Here is a 15,715-nt window from a genome sequence, read left to right on the forward strand (position 1 = left end):
GTACAAATTCCTTCTAAATTTTGTACAAATTTCTTTTATCGCAGGTTAAATTCGTGATATCAATTAATGAGGCAGTCACCGTGTCGAGAAAGTGAATCAGTCCGAAGTAGCTGATTTCCAACTTACTAATTGATAGGAGAAGAATTTCTCACAGGATGTTTACTCCAATCTGGAAAAAAAATTTCCTGACTTTTCCCTGATTTTCCAGGCAATTTGTTAAAAGTTCCAGGTCAAATAAAAGTATTTTTTTAACCGTAAAATTTGCATTTACTATAAAATTTGATTAAATCAGAGGTGATGCCTGTAACTTTCATTTGAGGAAATATTTTTAGGATTTCCTTAAATGGAATTTTTAGGCCTCACCTCTCTAAATCAATCAAAGTTTACAGTAAATTCTAATTGTTACTGTTTCCCAAAAATCTACGAATCGAGCAGAGGATTAAGTGTCTTATAAATGAATATATATATTTATTGTGCAACTCGTCCTTATATTTTCGATTTATAAAAGTTTAAACGATACATAAAAGTTTGTCGATACATAACAACGTAAATTACACTACCCAGCGAAAATATAATAAAAATTTACGTTGCACTTTAATATTAAAGAAATTTTCGATTATTTTTTTAAAGTTGCAATTTGCTCTTGAAGCGCTTCTGCTTCTTTTTGCGCACTTTCTAAAATTTGCATACGTTTCATTTCTAACTCCTTTGCTTCTAAATTCTTTTTTCTTTTCAAAGACCTTTCCTGTTCTATATTATTATAATATAAGAAAATTTTAAAAAGAACAAATTCAAAAAAATTCCCTGATTTCCAATAAAAGTCCCTGACTTTTCCCTGATTTTCCAGGTTTTTCCAGGCAGTAAACACCCTGTCGTAAAGGCGTCCGAATTTCTCAGAGATGTACGCGGTCGTCTCCGCACAGTCAGAACCGAGAATCTACAAATAAACGAGGTATTGCAGCATGAAGTCGACAGAAGTCTCGTCGCTGACGAGCGGTCGGCGGTTCGAGTATAAAAACTTTGCTCGAGACCGCTTCGCCGCCTTGTACCATACGGGGAAGATCCTCGTGTCTCGCGTCAATTACTCGCGGTCCCTTCGGCGCAACAAGTCGAACCCCAAAATAGAACGCGGACGACGCATCGGGGGTGAGCCGATCGACACGTGATAACAGTCGCTGTGCGAGGCAGACCCGCGAGTCTCCAGACGAGGACGCGCTCTCGTCCTCAACGTCCCTGGACGACGGATGAAGCAGTCGCAGAATGAATCGTTGAACGCAGATCGAGCAACCCTCTCCGTCGGTATTTCCCCTTACGAGTCTATGAGTCGCGGAGAAACGTCAGTGGGGCCAAGTTAGCGAGCGCACGAGGAGTCGGCGATATTATGTCGATGAGCCGCGCCGGCGGCGGCGGCGACCTTCCTCGACGAGACGGGCTTTTAACGAACGATCGTTCCCCGGCTGACTCCGCCCACGATCGCGACGGTTGTCAGGCAATCATTCGCGGAACGTTTCGCGATCCTCGACCAAGCGGCCCGAAACGTAGCCTCTGCGCGCGTTCCGGGCGAGGAGCCGACCAGAAGCAGACCTTCGCGCCGAGCAAATCGCAGTGCGAATCGCACCCTCCTGTCGGTCCCACCTGCTGGCACCCTCTAACGCCGTCAAAGTCCCTCCGTCCGCTCGGCTTCGACGCTCGCGATCCGCTCGGCGATTTCAATCGGTGAGTGGCACGATTGGGTCGGCCCAAAGTTTCGGTCAAAATTAACCGCGCGGCGTTTTGAACTCCTCTGGCGTGGTGAACTCCTGGGTTCATCTCGTCCATATTTCTATTTCTACACGGAAAACAGCGAAAATTGTCCTATTTGGAATTTCTCGAATCCTTCACTTTTGGGTCTTTTAGGGCAAACTTTGGAGCATATTGACGTTCCACGTTAATTGATTTATTATCCTGCTGTTTCGTATTTATATAATTTGTTCTTGCATCGCTAGCGATAAAGAGAGTGATCGCAATGCGATAAAGAAAAAATCAGATTGAAAAGAGTTTATACGAAAAAGTCTGTGACATTTCTCTCATGTAAAAATATATTCTTCTACTTCGGCAAATGAAAATAGAGGCTCTGTTGGATGGAGAGGGATCAATAAGAACTTTAAGAGAAAGGAGTTACTGAGTAGTTAATGAAATTAAAAAATACATACAGTAAAGTATCTATTTTTTGGTTCGTCCACAGTGCTTAGACTTTTAACGATCCATCTTCTTTTTCTTATTTTTTTGCTTCATTGTTACTTTCATCCCTTCTCGAACTTATCGGCTATCTCGGCGATCGTGCGAGTGTCGTTCCAAAGGAACGAGCATACCTAACCGATTTGAATTTGCACACTGTTCACAGGTGAAGAAGGACACCAAGGAGCGAAGATCACTGGGGAGGATCGGCTGAGGCCGTCGAGAGGAGGAAGTAGAGCGCAGAGCGCGACATGAGGGTCTCGTGAGCCAGGTCGCGGAGGATGAAGAGCCCGATCGTGGACTATCTCCTCGGGGAGGAGGTGTCGGCGAGGCGAGATCGCGGGAATGCCGCGAGCGGCAGGATATCGTCGGCGGTGTTCGACGCGGACGATCGTGACGAGCAGGACGAGGACGAAGCTGACGAGAGATAACGAAAGATGACGAAGGCGGTGTCGAGCAGCAGAGTGAGGGAGCTTCAGGCCATGCTGTTCCCGGTTCAGCCTATCCCCGGTGAGCTCTAACGCGAGGAGACGCAGGTACGAGGCTCGACCTGACGAGGTCGAGCGGCTTAATTCCCGTCCTGACGAAGAATCAAAAGCCGAGCGACGAGTTCGCGATGAGTTATTCGGAATCACGACGCGCGCGGCGGAGGGCTTGCACGGACGTTGTACCCTGACGCGGACATCGATCCTTCGCGAGCGCTTGTGTGACGTAATGTCTTCTTCGTTGGCAGCCTATCATTATGACACCTGCACAGTTACATCGGCGCGAATAATTCAGCCCCGCGAACGCCGAGATTGCGTTGCCAATTTGCACGAACTTTGCCTGGCGTAATTAAGCCTTGGCACTCGGAGCTCCGAGTTGTGCCCGTCGATACGCTTCACGTTGAGACGCGCTACGAGCGTTAAGAGTTACAAGTGGTCGTCGCTCGAGCGACCTGCGAGACACCGGAGATTGTTCGGGCAATTAAGAGTTCTCGCAAATGAGGGTTGGATTGCCTTCCACCTCGGTTTCCTTTCCTTTCCCTAAAAGCAAGGGGAAGCCTCGCCCGACTACTCGCTTTTTCATCTTTAATTCGTCAATCGATTGATTGGTTGACTGATTGAAGTCGACCGAACACGTCACTGATAAGTTGATAAATGTGGAATTGAAATTAATTGGCCGATTCAATTTGGCTTCGTCAATTTTGCAAAATTCGCGACACGAACACACCTCTTTTGTCTCGTGTACTTCTGCTACGATCAATTTCTTTGAGTAAATCAAACGATTGGGATTCATCGAAAATGAAGCGAGTGACGGAACTCGCTAACAAGTTTCTCGCGATGTCGCAGGTGGCATGCTCTCCGAGCTGCAGGTGCCACAGGAGTTGCAAGTGTCTCCGCTGGAACGTTACGACAGCTCCGTCTTGAGACGGGAGATAGAGTCAGCGCTGTTCGGGATACCTTTGGGTCTGTCCCAGCATCGATACTCCAAGGAGACACTCCGAGCAGTCCTCGATGCACGCTGCATCGTCGATGGGAGTATTCAGGAGGCGGCCAGATGGCCGACCGAGTGTCAAGTAAGAAACGATCATGCTGATCCTTACTCCTTTCTTTACTATCACTCATTCTCTCTCTCTCTCTCTCTCTCTCTCTTTCTCTCCCCCTCTCCCCCCCCCCCTCTCTCTCTCTCTCTCTCTCTCTCTCCTCTTTCTCGTGTTATTTTTATCAGCTCATCTTGCAACTAAGCGAACCTGCATTTCACCCACATGTTTTCTCGCAGGTGGTCCCAGAGCGAATCCGCCATATCGAAAACAACTCGAGCATTCCGGAGGCCTTTTACGTCTCAACGGGAAAGGAGCCGAGGCCGAAGCCGATCAGCGACGAGCTCGGAACGGTGATATTTCGCTACTGCCCGACCAACGTCACTAATTACGTAGGTCACGATGATAACGCGGTCTTCAAATTGCGCTCTCTCTTTCTCTCTCTCTCTCTCTCTCTCTCTCTCTCTCTCTCTCTCTCTCTCTCTCTCTCTCTCTCTCTCTCTCTCTCTCTCTCTCTCTCTCTCTCTCCCTCTCCCCCCCCCTCTCTCTCTCTCTCTCTCTCCTTCTCTTCACGAAAAGAACATTAAAGCTCTTCACGAAAAGAACATTATAGCTCTGGTGGATATTACGATAAATTCTCTTGAACTTCGCCGTGTTTTCTAATACTGACTAAGTACTGTGAGAATAAGTTGTCAGCGAGCTTATCTTGCCAAGAGACATGGTAAACTTCTCAACAAGACTGTAGTTTCTGAAATAAAAATGGTGCATGCAGCAGCGGTGGATGATCGATTAAGGCCGGACCTCGATGCGTTCCTCGGTCATAAAATTCTATAATGATCTTCACTATAAAGCTCTCTCCGTGTTTCTTTGGCGTAGCACGACGGCGTCTCGCTTGAGGGCTCTGAGTAAGCTCAAGTAGTAGAGCAGAATGCACCAAACAAGAGCAAAGTTAAGGGAAGAAAGAAAGAAACGTTTATTGCACGGCAAGGTCTTGATGTACTAAAACGGATGGACTCTGTCATTTCCACAGTTCAGCCGATCTTGCGTGGGTGGGAGCACGGTGTTGCCGTTCCCTACGGATTTCTCCGGAGAGTCGAGCGCGGCGGATAACAAGGAGACCACTAATGAGAACGATATCTTCTTCCTCGCCGAGGCGTCCAGCCGCCCGAAGGAGGACAGCACGGATCTGCGCTTCGAGTCAAGGTTCGAGTCCGGCAATCTCGGCAAAGTGGTGAAGATAACCGACACGTATTATCAGCTCTATCTCCGAAGGGATCTTTACACCCAGAGGCATACGCAGTGGTACTACTTCAGGGTGTCCAATACGAGGAGCAGAATCACGTACAGGTGCGCGATCGGAGCGAAGGAGAGTACGTTTCGACGGGTTCTTCCAGCCGAGGGATATTAGACCGGCTTGAAGAATGGAAAGCTTCTCGAGGAAAATGCCTAAAGACTCGAAAAGAATTGATGGAACAAACTGATTGTACAGATCGCAAGTGTTATAATCTCCGTTTCAGAGGAATGATTCTGCTTACGTTTGCAGATTCTCCATCGTGAACATGTGCAAAGAGGAGAGCCTCTACAACGAGGGCCTCAAGCCGCTGCTCTACTCTACCGAGGACGCTCGCACTCGGTCCATAGGATGGCGGAGGTGCGGCGACAACATCACGTACTACCGAAACAACGATTCATCGTGAGTACTTTTGGAGGTCTAGCTCGTGTCTCGCGACGCGTGTAAGAGCTCGCGCGAAATCCTTGCAGAAACGACGAGGAGCGAGAGAGGCACACGCTGACGTTCAATATCTCGTTCCCCCATGACCGTGACATCGTCTACCTGGCCCACTGCTACCCTTATACGTATACCGACCTGCAGGTAGATATCGACTATAACACTCGAAAATCGCCGAGGTCCCACGTGTAAAAGTGAAACTTATCGTGATTCCTTATCCGGAGAGAAAATTGCAGCCTTCTTTGTATACTAATTATTTTGAATCTCACTATATTTTTTAGTAACGGAGGAATAGACTGCAAAGAAATTGATCTTTCTAAGGAAGGCAGATTCGATGTCTCAGCAGTAGACTTCAGTTTCGAAAATGCTTAAATAGCACGCGCGATATACGCGGAAGGCTAACAAAGTAAGACACGGCATGTCCGTGAGAATACCCGCGCATTTCTCCGCGGGAAGGTCGCTTATCGCGCTCGCGATTGCATATTTACCGCGCCCCGCCGCAGATCCGATCTCGCTCTCGCTAATTACCCTGGCGTAAACACGCCAGGAGTACCTCGGCAGGATCGTGGCCGACCCCGCAAAGACGAGGTTCACCAAGTTGCGCCTGCTGTGCCGCAGTCTCGCCGGGAATGGCGTTTACTACTTGACGATCACCGCACCGATGCACGACGACGAGGCGCGCCGGAAGCGCGGTGTCATCATCACCGCTCGGGTGCATCCCGGCGAGACGCCTTCCAGCTGGATGATGAAGGGCATCATCGATTTTCTCACCGGTGACACGAATCGCGCCCGAGTAAGACTTGTCCGCGGTCCTCAAAATGCCCCGGGTTGCCGCAGAGGAATAATCTCGGGTTTCATTTCTGTTGAATTCTCTCTGTTGAATTCTGTTGAAGTAAAGTAAGCTTGATGATTCCATAGTTATCAAAGAAGAAATAGGAGAAGCTCCATTGGACGCTTATCATTTTTACGACTGAGGCGGATCCTCCGCGGCAACCTCACCGAAACGTACACGGATGGAATATCATTGCTCCCTTCATGCAGATTCTTCTCGCCTTCGCCAATTTGATCTCGAACTTTCTAACAATGAGGAAATAGACTGCCAGCAGAGTTTATCTTTTAATAAACCTAGTAACTTTTCCTTATAGTAAATTTCAGTCCCTGAAATGCAAGTAATTCGTATGAAAGTAAGTATAAAGTAGAAAGTAAGAGAAAATGTCGACATGTTCCTTGGCAGAGCAAAGAGATTCCAGAATTTTCACTGTGAGATTCTCTTCGTGTACGAGACGTTGGTACCTCAGCCCGCGTCTCGCGACTCGAAGCTGAACACAAGGTGTGATCGCGCAGGAGCTGCGGGAGAGATTCGTTTTCAAGCTGGTGCCGATGCTGAACCCAGACGGCGTGATCGTGGGCAACAATCGTTGCTCGCTGTCCGGGAAGGACCTGAACCGGCAGTATAGGACCGTGATGAGAGAGAGCTACCCGTCCGTGTGGCACACGAAGCTGATGATCCGCCGGTTACTCGAGGAATGCGGCGTGGCGATCTACTGCGACTTGCACGCTCACTCGAGGAAGCACAACATCTTCGCCTATGGCTGCGAGAGCAAACGAGCTGGATGCAACGGCAAACTGTCGGAGCAGGTGTTCCCGCTGATGCTCCACAAGAACGCAGCCGACAAGGTGAGACGAAGCGACCTCGATCCTCTTAAGTACCTTCGCCGCGCGATGTCAACGTCAGACCACTTGAAAGTCCAAATACTTGCTGAGTTTCACTGGAAAAGTGATTATCGAGTCGAAAATTCCTCGAAATTGAAGAATAAATCTGATGTAGCAAATTCACCCTGACCGATCGGAACGTTTGCTCACATCGAATCAGAGTACACTCTTCAGTGAGATTCCACTCCCAGGAACTCGAAAAGTACGAAAGTCAGGGTCAAGTCGGTGGTGACTTTCAAAGACCACGAACGTGGAAGAAAGGGGAGGAAAACAGATCGTCGAAAATTGTGTGTGACGACGGTCTGCGGTTTGGTCTGATTACCCGGTGGCTCCGCCGACTGCTGCGCGAATTACGCCCAAAGTCTCTCCTTTTGTGCTTGCAGTTCTCCTTTGAGAACTGCAAGTTTCACGTCGAGAAGGGAAAGGAAGGCACCGGCAGGGTGGTCGTGTGGTCGATGGGCGTACAGAACAGCTACACCATGGAGGCATCAATGGGCGGCTCCAAGATGGGCTCAAGATGCGGAACTCACTTCTCCACGCAGGACTACGAGCAGATCGGCAAGGCCTTTTGCGAGACCCTTCTCGATTTTTCCGATCAGGATCCCACGAAGGTAACACCGTCTCGGTTGACGCCTCGACACGGCGTGTGTTCGGCGTTCCCGTCGACCTTGACACTCACGACACCGAGGGGAAGGTTGATCGAATTAACACGCCAACGGACAAATCAATCGCGTTAACTCGACGAATCTTTCCTGCCTGCGTGGATGAACACGATCGAGAGTCTCGTCCGCTTCGTGTGCTCCACGTGCAAACGTCGTGTCGCGATTTAACGTGGCTTTTCGCAAAGTTCACTCCCGAAATTCCCCGTAAGATTCATCGCGCTAATGCGCGTGGATGATTATTTTACCCGCGAGACCAAATTGTCATCCGCGAGAGACCGTCGTGATTCCCGACGGAGAAACGCTGACGTCACGCACGCCGTGGCGGTGTTAAATCGATCGAGCCTCGTCGCGATTCTCTATTCGACGGATCTTTTTCACGCGCGCACCCCCGCACCCTCGCACGGACTCACGCTCCGGTAAGTAATATGTACACGTGGAGTTATTTTCATCGATAATGGAATTCCAATCGGTCCTCGATAAATTTAGAAGCGCCCGGCAATTGTGTCGTCCGACACAATGGCGCGCGGGAACGTCAGGCGCGTCGTTATCCTTTATCGAGGATCGACTAAATAAAGATAATAAATGTGAGAACTCTGAGCGCGCGATTGCATAACATTTCAAGACACCGGATCGACCTTGTCCCCGAACGCCAAACGTCAAACGTCAGGAGAGACTACGGAATAAGATTATAGCCAGACTGACGAAGGAAGGATCCAACGCCGAGGAGCCCACCAATATCGACCTGACCGATTACTCCAGGTGACTAACTTTCAACCTCCCGGCCCCCGCGACTCTTACCCTCTAAATTTCTCTCTAAACGAGTGGAAATATTCGCAACGACGATCCAGATGTTTTTCATATAGATTCTCTTCTCAATCTTATCGTGTCTTCTAAATCGCGCAGGAACAAACGTCAGCATAATTCATCTTACTAAATAATAAATGTCGCTAAGAACATAGTAGACTTCTTTCAGCAACAAAATTCGGTTCTTAAGATATAAATATGAAACGAGAGGATTATGAAGCAGGATGCTGTTGGATTGCAAAATTCTATAATAATTTTTATTATAAAGTTTTCTCTCTCTCTCTCTCTCTCTCTCTCTCTCTCTTTCTCGCTGAATACTCCAAAAAATTTAATCAATCCAACCGATCTAATTAGCGACGAGGGGGACACCTCGCAAGAAAGCTTTTTGTCGGACGATGAAAAGATCGAATACACGGACGTCGCATGGGCCAGCGAAGGTGGCGAACTCCTGGCGAATCGTCGGCGGTACCTCTGCGTACCTCCGCCGTCACCCACCTTTGTTCCGCCGAGGAGCGTCGGCCTCTGCAGAAGGAGAGCGCGGAGGGACATCGCAGGCAGGATTTATTTGGAGCGTAGGAGAATCCTGGTACGTATTGTTGTTGTATCTCGAGATCAACGAGCGAGTTGATCAGTATGAGAAATCACCGAGGTTAATTAATGGGACGGCACATCTGATAGCAAAAGAGCCATGAATTTCTTTCCGATATGTTTTTCTATGCGAGTACAGATATTAGATTAGATTGGATCACTCGAGACTGGAGTGAACTTGTTTCTGCGACGACAATGTCACTCTTTCATTTCAAATGAAAATATTGACTCAACGATTCAGAGCGAAGAACGAGCGAAAAACTACTCAGACTCGAGTGACTCCGCTACCGCGCTGTTTGCTTGGAATTTCATTCTGACAAGTTTACAAAGTTCCATCTCCATCACTTCGACAGGCACGACGAGCGGTGATGGACTTGCCGACGACGGATCCAGGCAGTGACCTCTGCGACCTCACCGATTCGGCAGACGAGAATTTCGTCAGGAGCGAAGGACGAGAATGCGAAGGTAACAACTTGTCTGACCCGATCGTATGAGAATATAAACCTGCACAACCATCAATCCCGTAGTTTGGAGACGAACGTCGCGTGAACGTCGCGAGGAGATCGTCGATCTCTCCGAAACGGCTGTTGCTGAAAAGGAGGAACGACGGAACAAGGGGCTGATCCTGCCGGAGATCGTGAGACCTCGCAGTGTATCCTTCGGGGAGATCCTGCCGCGCAAGGATCATCGAAAGACTCGTCAACGAACACGATGTCTTCGGTATGGCATAACCGAGCGACAAAAAGATTTTCGGTTCGGTTAATTAAATAAGGACCAGGAGAAAATTCAGTAACGGGAAATAATATCTCTGTCATCGCGATTGAGAAAATTATGCATTAAAACGCGGTCGAGACAACTGAAAACATTCAACTGATTAGAACTTCCCACCGGAATCTTCCCGCTTCTAAATTTCTTGCAGCGGAATCTCAGTCAAAACGAGCGGGAAATGGCGCGATTTTTTCATTCGAAGCGATTAAAAATATTTAGTCGACGATGGAGAATTCGCTCTATATGAGTGGAAGTTCCTCGAATTCGAGCGATTCGCTAGTGACTTCTTTCAGGTGAAATCTCGCCCCAAGAAATTTAGAGAAAGAGAGTTCAACCGAATTGGAGAAAATTATGTATTAAAATGCGGTCGAGACAACTGAAAGCATTCAACTGATTAGAACTTCCCATCGGAATCTCCCCGCTTCTAAATTTCTTGGAGCGGAATCTCACTCAAAACGAGCGGGAAATGATCTATGTGAAGCTGGCCCCTCATTATCAAAATTTGAAAAAAATGATTAGAGTTCTAGTTGCCTCCCGAAGAGTTCTAGAGTTCTCAATCGGATTTAGAAATAATTCTGGCGTTTTAAGCAGTCAAAAAGGCAATTGAAAAAAGGGGGAGGCAACTTCACAAAACCGTCCACTTTAGCGAGCTAGAACTCTTTCATGTCCGCTCGAATCGATTCAAGTCACGAGGGAAATCGATAGGACTCTTCGGAAGGCCACCAGAACTCTAAAAAAATTGATCGATTTTTGAAAAAAAATTTTCTCCTAATTGGACTTAGAAAATTCGGCATCGACGATACTCTGATGAGCTACAACTCTTTCATTTCCGCTCGAATCGATTCAAGTCATAAGAAAAATCGATAGAACTCTTCGGGGGGCCACCAGAATTCTAAAGAAACTGACCGATTTTCGAAAAAAATTTCTAAGTCCAATTAGGAGAAAATTTTTTTTCGAAAATCGGTCAGTTTCTTTAGAATTCTGGTGGCCCCCCGAAGAGTTCTATCGATTTTTCTTATGACTTGAATCGATTCGAGCGGAAATGAAAGAGTTCTAGCTCGCTAAAGTGGACGGTTTTGTGAAGTTAGCCCTCCCCTTTTTCAATTGCCTTTTTGACTGCTTAAAACACCAGAACTATTTCTAAAACCGATTGAGAACTCTAGAACTCTTCGGGGGGCAACTGGAACTCTAATCATTTTTTTCAAATTTTGATAATGAGGGGCCAGCTTCACATAGGTCGGGAAATGGCGATATTTTCATTCGAAGAGATTAAAAATATTCAGTCGACGATGCAGAACTCGCTTCACGTGGTCCCTATTCCTCCCAGGCAAGGGAAAATCCAGTTATATTGTGGAAATGATTCTTTCCGCGTGAATTGTTGACCAAAGTCCGGCAATGAAATTTCAACGTGGACACTCTGATATCTGACCGATCGATTTGTCAGCAGAGCGCTGAGGAATCCGTCGCCGGTATCACCGACGAGTCAAGAGGCGAGGATCAAGCTAACGTCACTGAGGCAACAGATTTGGACAGGTGTGCCGTGCACCGCCACCGCCGGCGAGTGCATCGACGCGGCACGTCAGGCCGACGCTTTCGTAAAGATTCCGTTGAGCTGGGGTGTTTCCAGACACGCTCTGATGCACTATCCCACGGACAGCGAGGCCACGCTAAAGTGAGTTTAACCACTTCACTTATCGCGTACTCGCAGCTTGAGGATATGCGTGTGCGGTCAAGGACGATGTTTGCAGTCCCATCTTACACTTAGGGCTGTCTCAACGCATTGCTGAGCGAATGTTAAAACAAGATTGCCAACAATGTTGGCTTGAAAAATATTAGAGACTGCTGGTCAATGATTAGTTTCAACCTTAAGATGTACAGTCAATAAAACAACCATGCAATTTTAAGTGAAAATGTATAAGACAATCTTAAAATATAAAACTGATCTATGTGAATTTCGACCTGCGTCCTGCATTGGATCGCTTAAGAATTTGTTTACTAAGCCACGCGTGAATTCACCATTTGTTTGATGTTTATATTTTTTATTTGATATTTTTAGAAAGATCATTCTTGATGAGGGAAAAATATCGTCATTAGTCAATTAATCAAACTTTGATCTTTTCACTCACTGCATTTTTAGACTACAGTCCAAGAAGCCGCAGTCACTAGCCTACGAGGAGAGCAAGGTCGATTCGAGGAAGACGCGGCGAAAGTCGCGGCGGAAGCGACAGGGCGTCGCCGCAGAAAGCCTGCCGGCGCAGCTGAAGGAGGTCGTGGATCGCGCAGATGGCTCGTCCAAGCCGTCGTCGAAGAAGAAAAGCTCCAAATTCGACTGGGTCCAGCGGGCGGTAAATTTCAACTCCCGCATGAAAGACGCGAGAGGCGCGAAGTCTTCGTTCCTCGCGATCGAGGCGGACTCGCTGAAGCTACTGACTGCGTCAACGACGACTCCGAAGAAGCAGCGAGTGCAGTCGCAATCGCAGCGGCCGCGGAAGCTCGAGCCGCGTAGAAAATTTCGCGGCATCGGCGTCGTGGCGTCCACGTGCGTAGATGTCATCAACAAGACCGGCGGCAAGGTGACGAGACAGCCGCCGAGGACACCGACGACGCGATCACGCCGTGATGCGCTCTTCCGCTGCGAGAGCTCAACGTCGGATGACGCGTCGTCGTTGTACGACGTCTCGAGCAAGCCGAAGACCGTGAAGAAGAAACAGAAGAAGAAGAAGCAGCAGCAGTTGTCGAAGAAGCAGCCCCCGGCGAACAGAACGACGGAACGGAGGAAGCGCGCCTGCAGTGCGAAAGCGTTGCGCGATAATGTTTGAGAAAGGAGAAAAAATAACGCAACAAACTGCCCTCGTAGATCTCGTAAGATAACGTCTCCGCGTGTACAGAGGATTTTACACGTCTATAAAAGGAGGTCTTTAAAAAGTCCACCACGTTCCTCTGCGAGAAAAAGGAAACTATAAACATGTTGTCCACTTTTCGACAGGTTTATCAAATCAACTTTCTCCTGTTTTCCTCCTCCCGAAACCCCGGGATTTAATTAACCGACGCGCGAAAACCGGTCATGGTATAAAATTCAAAATATACATATATAACTTATTACATAGAGCAACTTATTATATAATAATATATTGTAAACAAGAAGAGAGAGAGAGAGAGAGAGAAAAAGGGATCTCTCGGTCGTAGTATAATAAAAGGGGAATATGATACGACACATTAGTACAATAAATCCTCTACCGAGAGGCGACGATTTCACATCACGTGGAAGCAGTGACATCGAAATGTCGCGCCACCCGCTCGCGATGTTACCATGGCGACCCGATGGACGGGAGTAAACAATTCGCGCGCTTCGTCGCATCGGCGCCGATCACGTGGCTCGCGCGCGACGGAAGCACCATTAGGTTAGATGAAGAATCGCAGATAACCTGATGGAATATACTATACGGCACAGCCGGCGATCGGCGATCCTGACGAGCACACTCGACGTCGGACGGCGACGCGACACGAATGAACGTCGAAGCGTGACACGAGGTCTGTTCTTTTCGCGGCTCAATTAGTACTGCACTGAAATTCCATCTCTTTTTTTTCTTCTTATCGCAAATTGATACGCTTACTTCACTCTAACGGTAAAAAATGCAACCTAGTTCAGCTGAAGAGAACAGACCAACGACCACGTCACGGGTAGGAAGATGTCTTTACCTGCGATATCCGTGGGTGTCGATCAACAAACGAGCAAAATGCGGCGCATATTCTCGGTCGCTCACTATGAACAGGAGGTTTTGCCGTTGGGAGCGCGTGACTTAAGGAAGACAGTCGCAGTACTTCGAGACACAATGCTCGACGCTGTCGAGTTGTTGTTACCGCGAGGCTAGTTTACGCTTCGAGTGGTCAACTCACACAGAGAGGCGGCTCGCATCGGAAATCGCGCGATTCTTGTGCCGTCATCTGGCGATGGGAAGTCGCATCCGTGAACGCGGCAGATTCAAAAGTCTCTGCTTGATGGTCTTGCAAGAGCGATGTCACTGACGAAAGACTATTGGTCTTACGAGATTCAGCGTACCAGAAAAGTTCATGCCAATTTTAATTAAAAGATTTTAATTACTTGATGATTTTTCGCTTAGTCTCTCTGTTGCATTATATTGTACGCTAATGCTTTATTTCTCATAGCTTTTTCACAGCTGGATAATAATAATAATGATATTAATAATGTTAAGATTAATATGATAATTAATATTTTGTTTTTATTTGAGTTTAATTTGGTCTATATAAAGAAAAAAATATAAACCATATTTAAAACATAATTAACTGTTTTTCACAGAATATTTCCTTGCCGGTATAACGGTATATACATATATGCGCAGTCATTGACACGTATGAAACACATATTTGACCAGAGCGACATAAGGCAACTTTGTTTCTATGTCATTTAGGAGTCGGTGTGTTCCGCGCTAATTAATTATTTATTATTTATTATTCAACTAGACACATATTAACACGCTCACTGAATCAAGAAATTCACGCGAGTTGAGCGATGCTTGCGTAAAGCATGGGACCGAGAGTTTACTTTCCACGAAATAAACACTCTTCAGACAATCATCGGTGTTGGTTTATATCCCCGTGCAGAAGGATGAGAAAATCATTCATTTGCCATATTTTGCACTTTTTGCACTTTTTGCACAACGTGCAAACGCACGCGTAATGCACATATGCACAAGAAACTTCGTTAAATATGCATCACATGAGTACGCATTGGACAAAAATACACAATATAACGCATACTATATGTCAGGTCATCGAGCGTGACCTGAACATCCGCTGATTGTCAGTCACAGACATTCGTTTCTTTCTCTCACAGAGGAAATATAATTACGTATTTATGCGGAAACGATTTGGATGTCGCGTCGCATGTTCGTCGCAACACCCGCGAAATCGAACTGATTTTTTTTTATCTAGTTCGCCGCAAGTTGACAGAAGTTCGCGATCCCGTGGACCAAAGGCCGATCGCCGGGTGGATGCAGCATGACGTCTTCGAGTAATTATTAATGTGTTCAGAACGTCTGAGAGTATTTCCCAGACATTTTGGACGATATTGTTTAGGACGATATTGGGGTGTTCTGCGCTTTTTCTAATGGTGTTAATCGAAATCGATGATCGCGAGTTGTGGAGCACATAAAAACTTGTCTGTTGCTTTTGTTCAGAGCTCATTAATTTATCTTTAACAAGCCCAAATGTTACTTAAAGGGGTGTTGTTAAAGGGATGAATGAGATAGAAGAGAATATCATACTTTTATATACAGGGCGATCCGAAACAATTCCTTGTCCTTAGTATACTATAGCTTGAACAAGTTCTAAGGTCATTTTTCCTCTTCGAAAATGTTATCCGATGCTTAATTACAGAATTATTAAAATAAACACTTTGTCTATTACATGCCGGATACAGAAGCCAGGCAGGGACGGAACAATTGACTATTTACGCGCGCGCCATTTAGGCGCTGACGTTAGGCGCTTGGTACGTCGTGCTGATCGATGCATGTAATAACATTCACACACATATTTTTAAAACTTAAAAATTTCAACGTAATGTTTGAGAGTAAAATATCCGATATTGCGCGAGCTTTTTTTAACTGCAAAATAAACTATAAGAATACGAACGAGAAGAACGGAATGTTGTTACGTTTAGAAAGTATAAGTTAGAAAGTATAAGATATTCTT

General features: G+C 46.8%; 2 protein-coding genes across 5 annotated transcripts in view; one reads left to right on the forward strand and one right to left on the reverse strand.

Moving 5' to 3' along the window:
• The window catches only part of Nadsyn (NAD synthetase), a 38,590-nt gene that overhangs the window by 7,212 nt on the left and 15,663 nt on the right, over window positions 1–15,715 (reverse strand). For 2 of the 4 annotated variants that reach the window (XM_011140107.3, XM_011140105.3), the window contains exon 1: window positions 13,703–13,898. The exons of 1 other annotated variant lie outside the window; for it this stretch is intronic. The gene's annotated coding sequence lies outside the window, so the exon portion shown is untranslated. Of the gene's footprint in view, window positions 1–12,129; window positions 12,179–13,702; window positions 13,899–15,715 lie in introns of those variants that run through there. One more of the 4 variants, XM_025306816.1, reaches the window with a different exon arrangement.
• LOC105182596 (cytosolic carboxypeptidase 2) lies at window positions 2,292–13,107 on the forward strand. The gene is made up of 15 exons (XM_025306819.1): window positions 2,292–2,727; window positions 3,549–3,775; window positions 3,979–4,131; window positions 4,770–5,086; window positions 5,283–5,432; window positions 5,501–5,612; window positions 6,016–6,261; window positions 6,813–7,145; window positions 7,565–7,792; window positions 8,511–8,602; window positions 9,002–9,233; window positions 9,589–9,700; window positions 9,763–9,955; window positions 11,451–11,675; window positions 12,141–13,107. The coding sequence occupies exons 1-15, from the start codon at window positions 2,655–2,657 to the stop codon at window positions 12,820–12,822; spliced, it is 3,375 nt and encodes a 1,124-aa protein (XP_025162604.1). The 5' UTR covers window positions 2,292–2,654; the 3' UTR covers window positions 12,823–13,107.

The sequence above is a fragment of the Harpegnathos saltator genome, unplaced genomic scaffold (genome assembly GCF_003227715.2).
Source record: "Harpegnathos saltator strain DR-91 unplaced genomic scaffold, Hsal_v8.6 scaffold80, whole genome shotgun sequence".
NCBI classification, from domain to species: Eukaryota; Metazoa; Arthropoda; class Insecta; order Hymenoptera; family Formicidae; genus Harpegnathos; species Harpegnathos saltator.

Bases quoted from the DNA above. Each gene is read 5' to 3' on its own strand.
- LOC105182596 (XM_025306819.1), top strand. From the start codon at position 2,655: ATGACGAAGGCGGTGTCGAGCAGCAGAGTGAGGGAGCTTCAGGCCATG. The intron at 2,728-3,548 runs GTGAGCTCTAAC...GCGATGTCGCAG, and splicing joins CCCGGTTCAGCCTATCCCCG to GTGGCATGCTCTCCGAGCTG. The intron at 11,676-12,140 runs GTGAGTTTAACC...CTGCATTTTTAG, and splicing joins GACAGCGAGGCCACGCTAAA to ACTACAGTCCAAGAAGCCGC.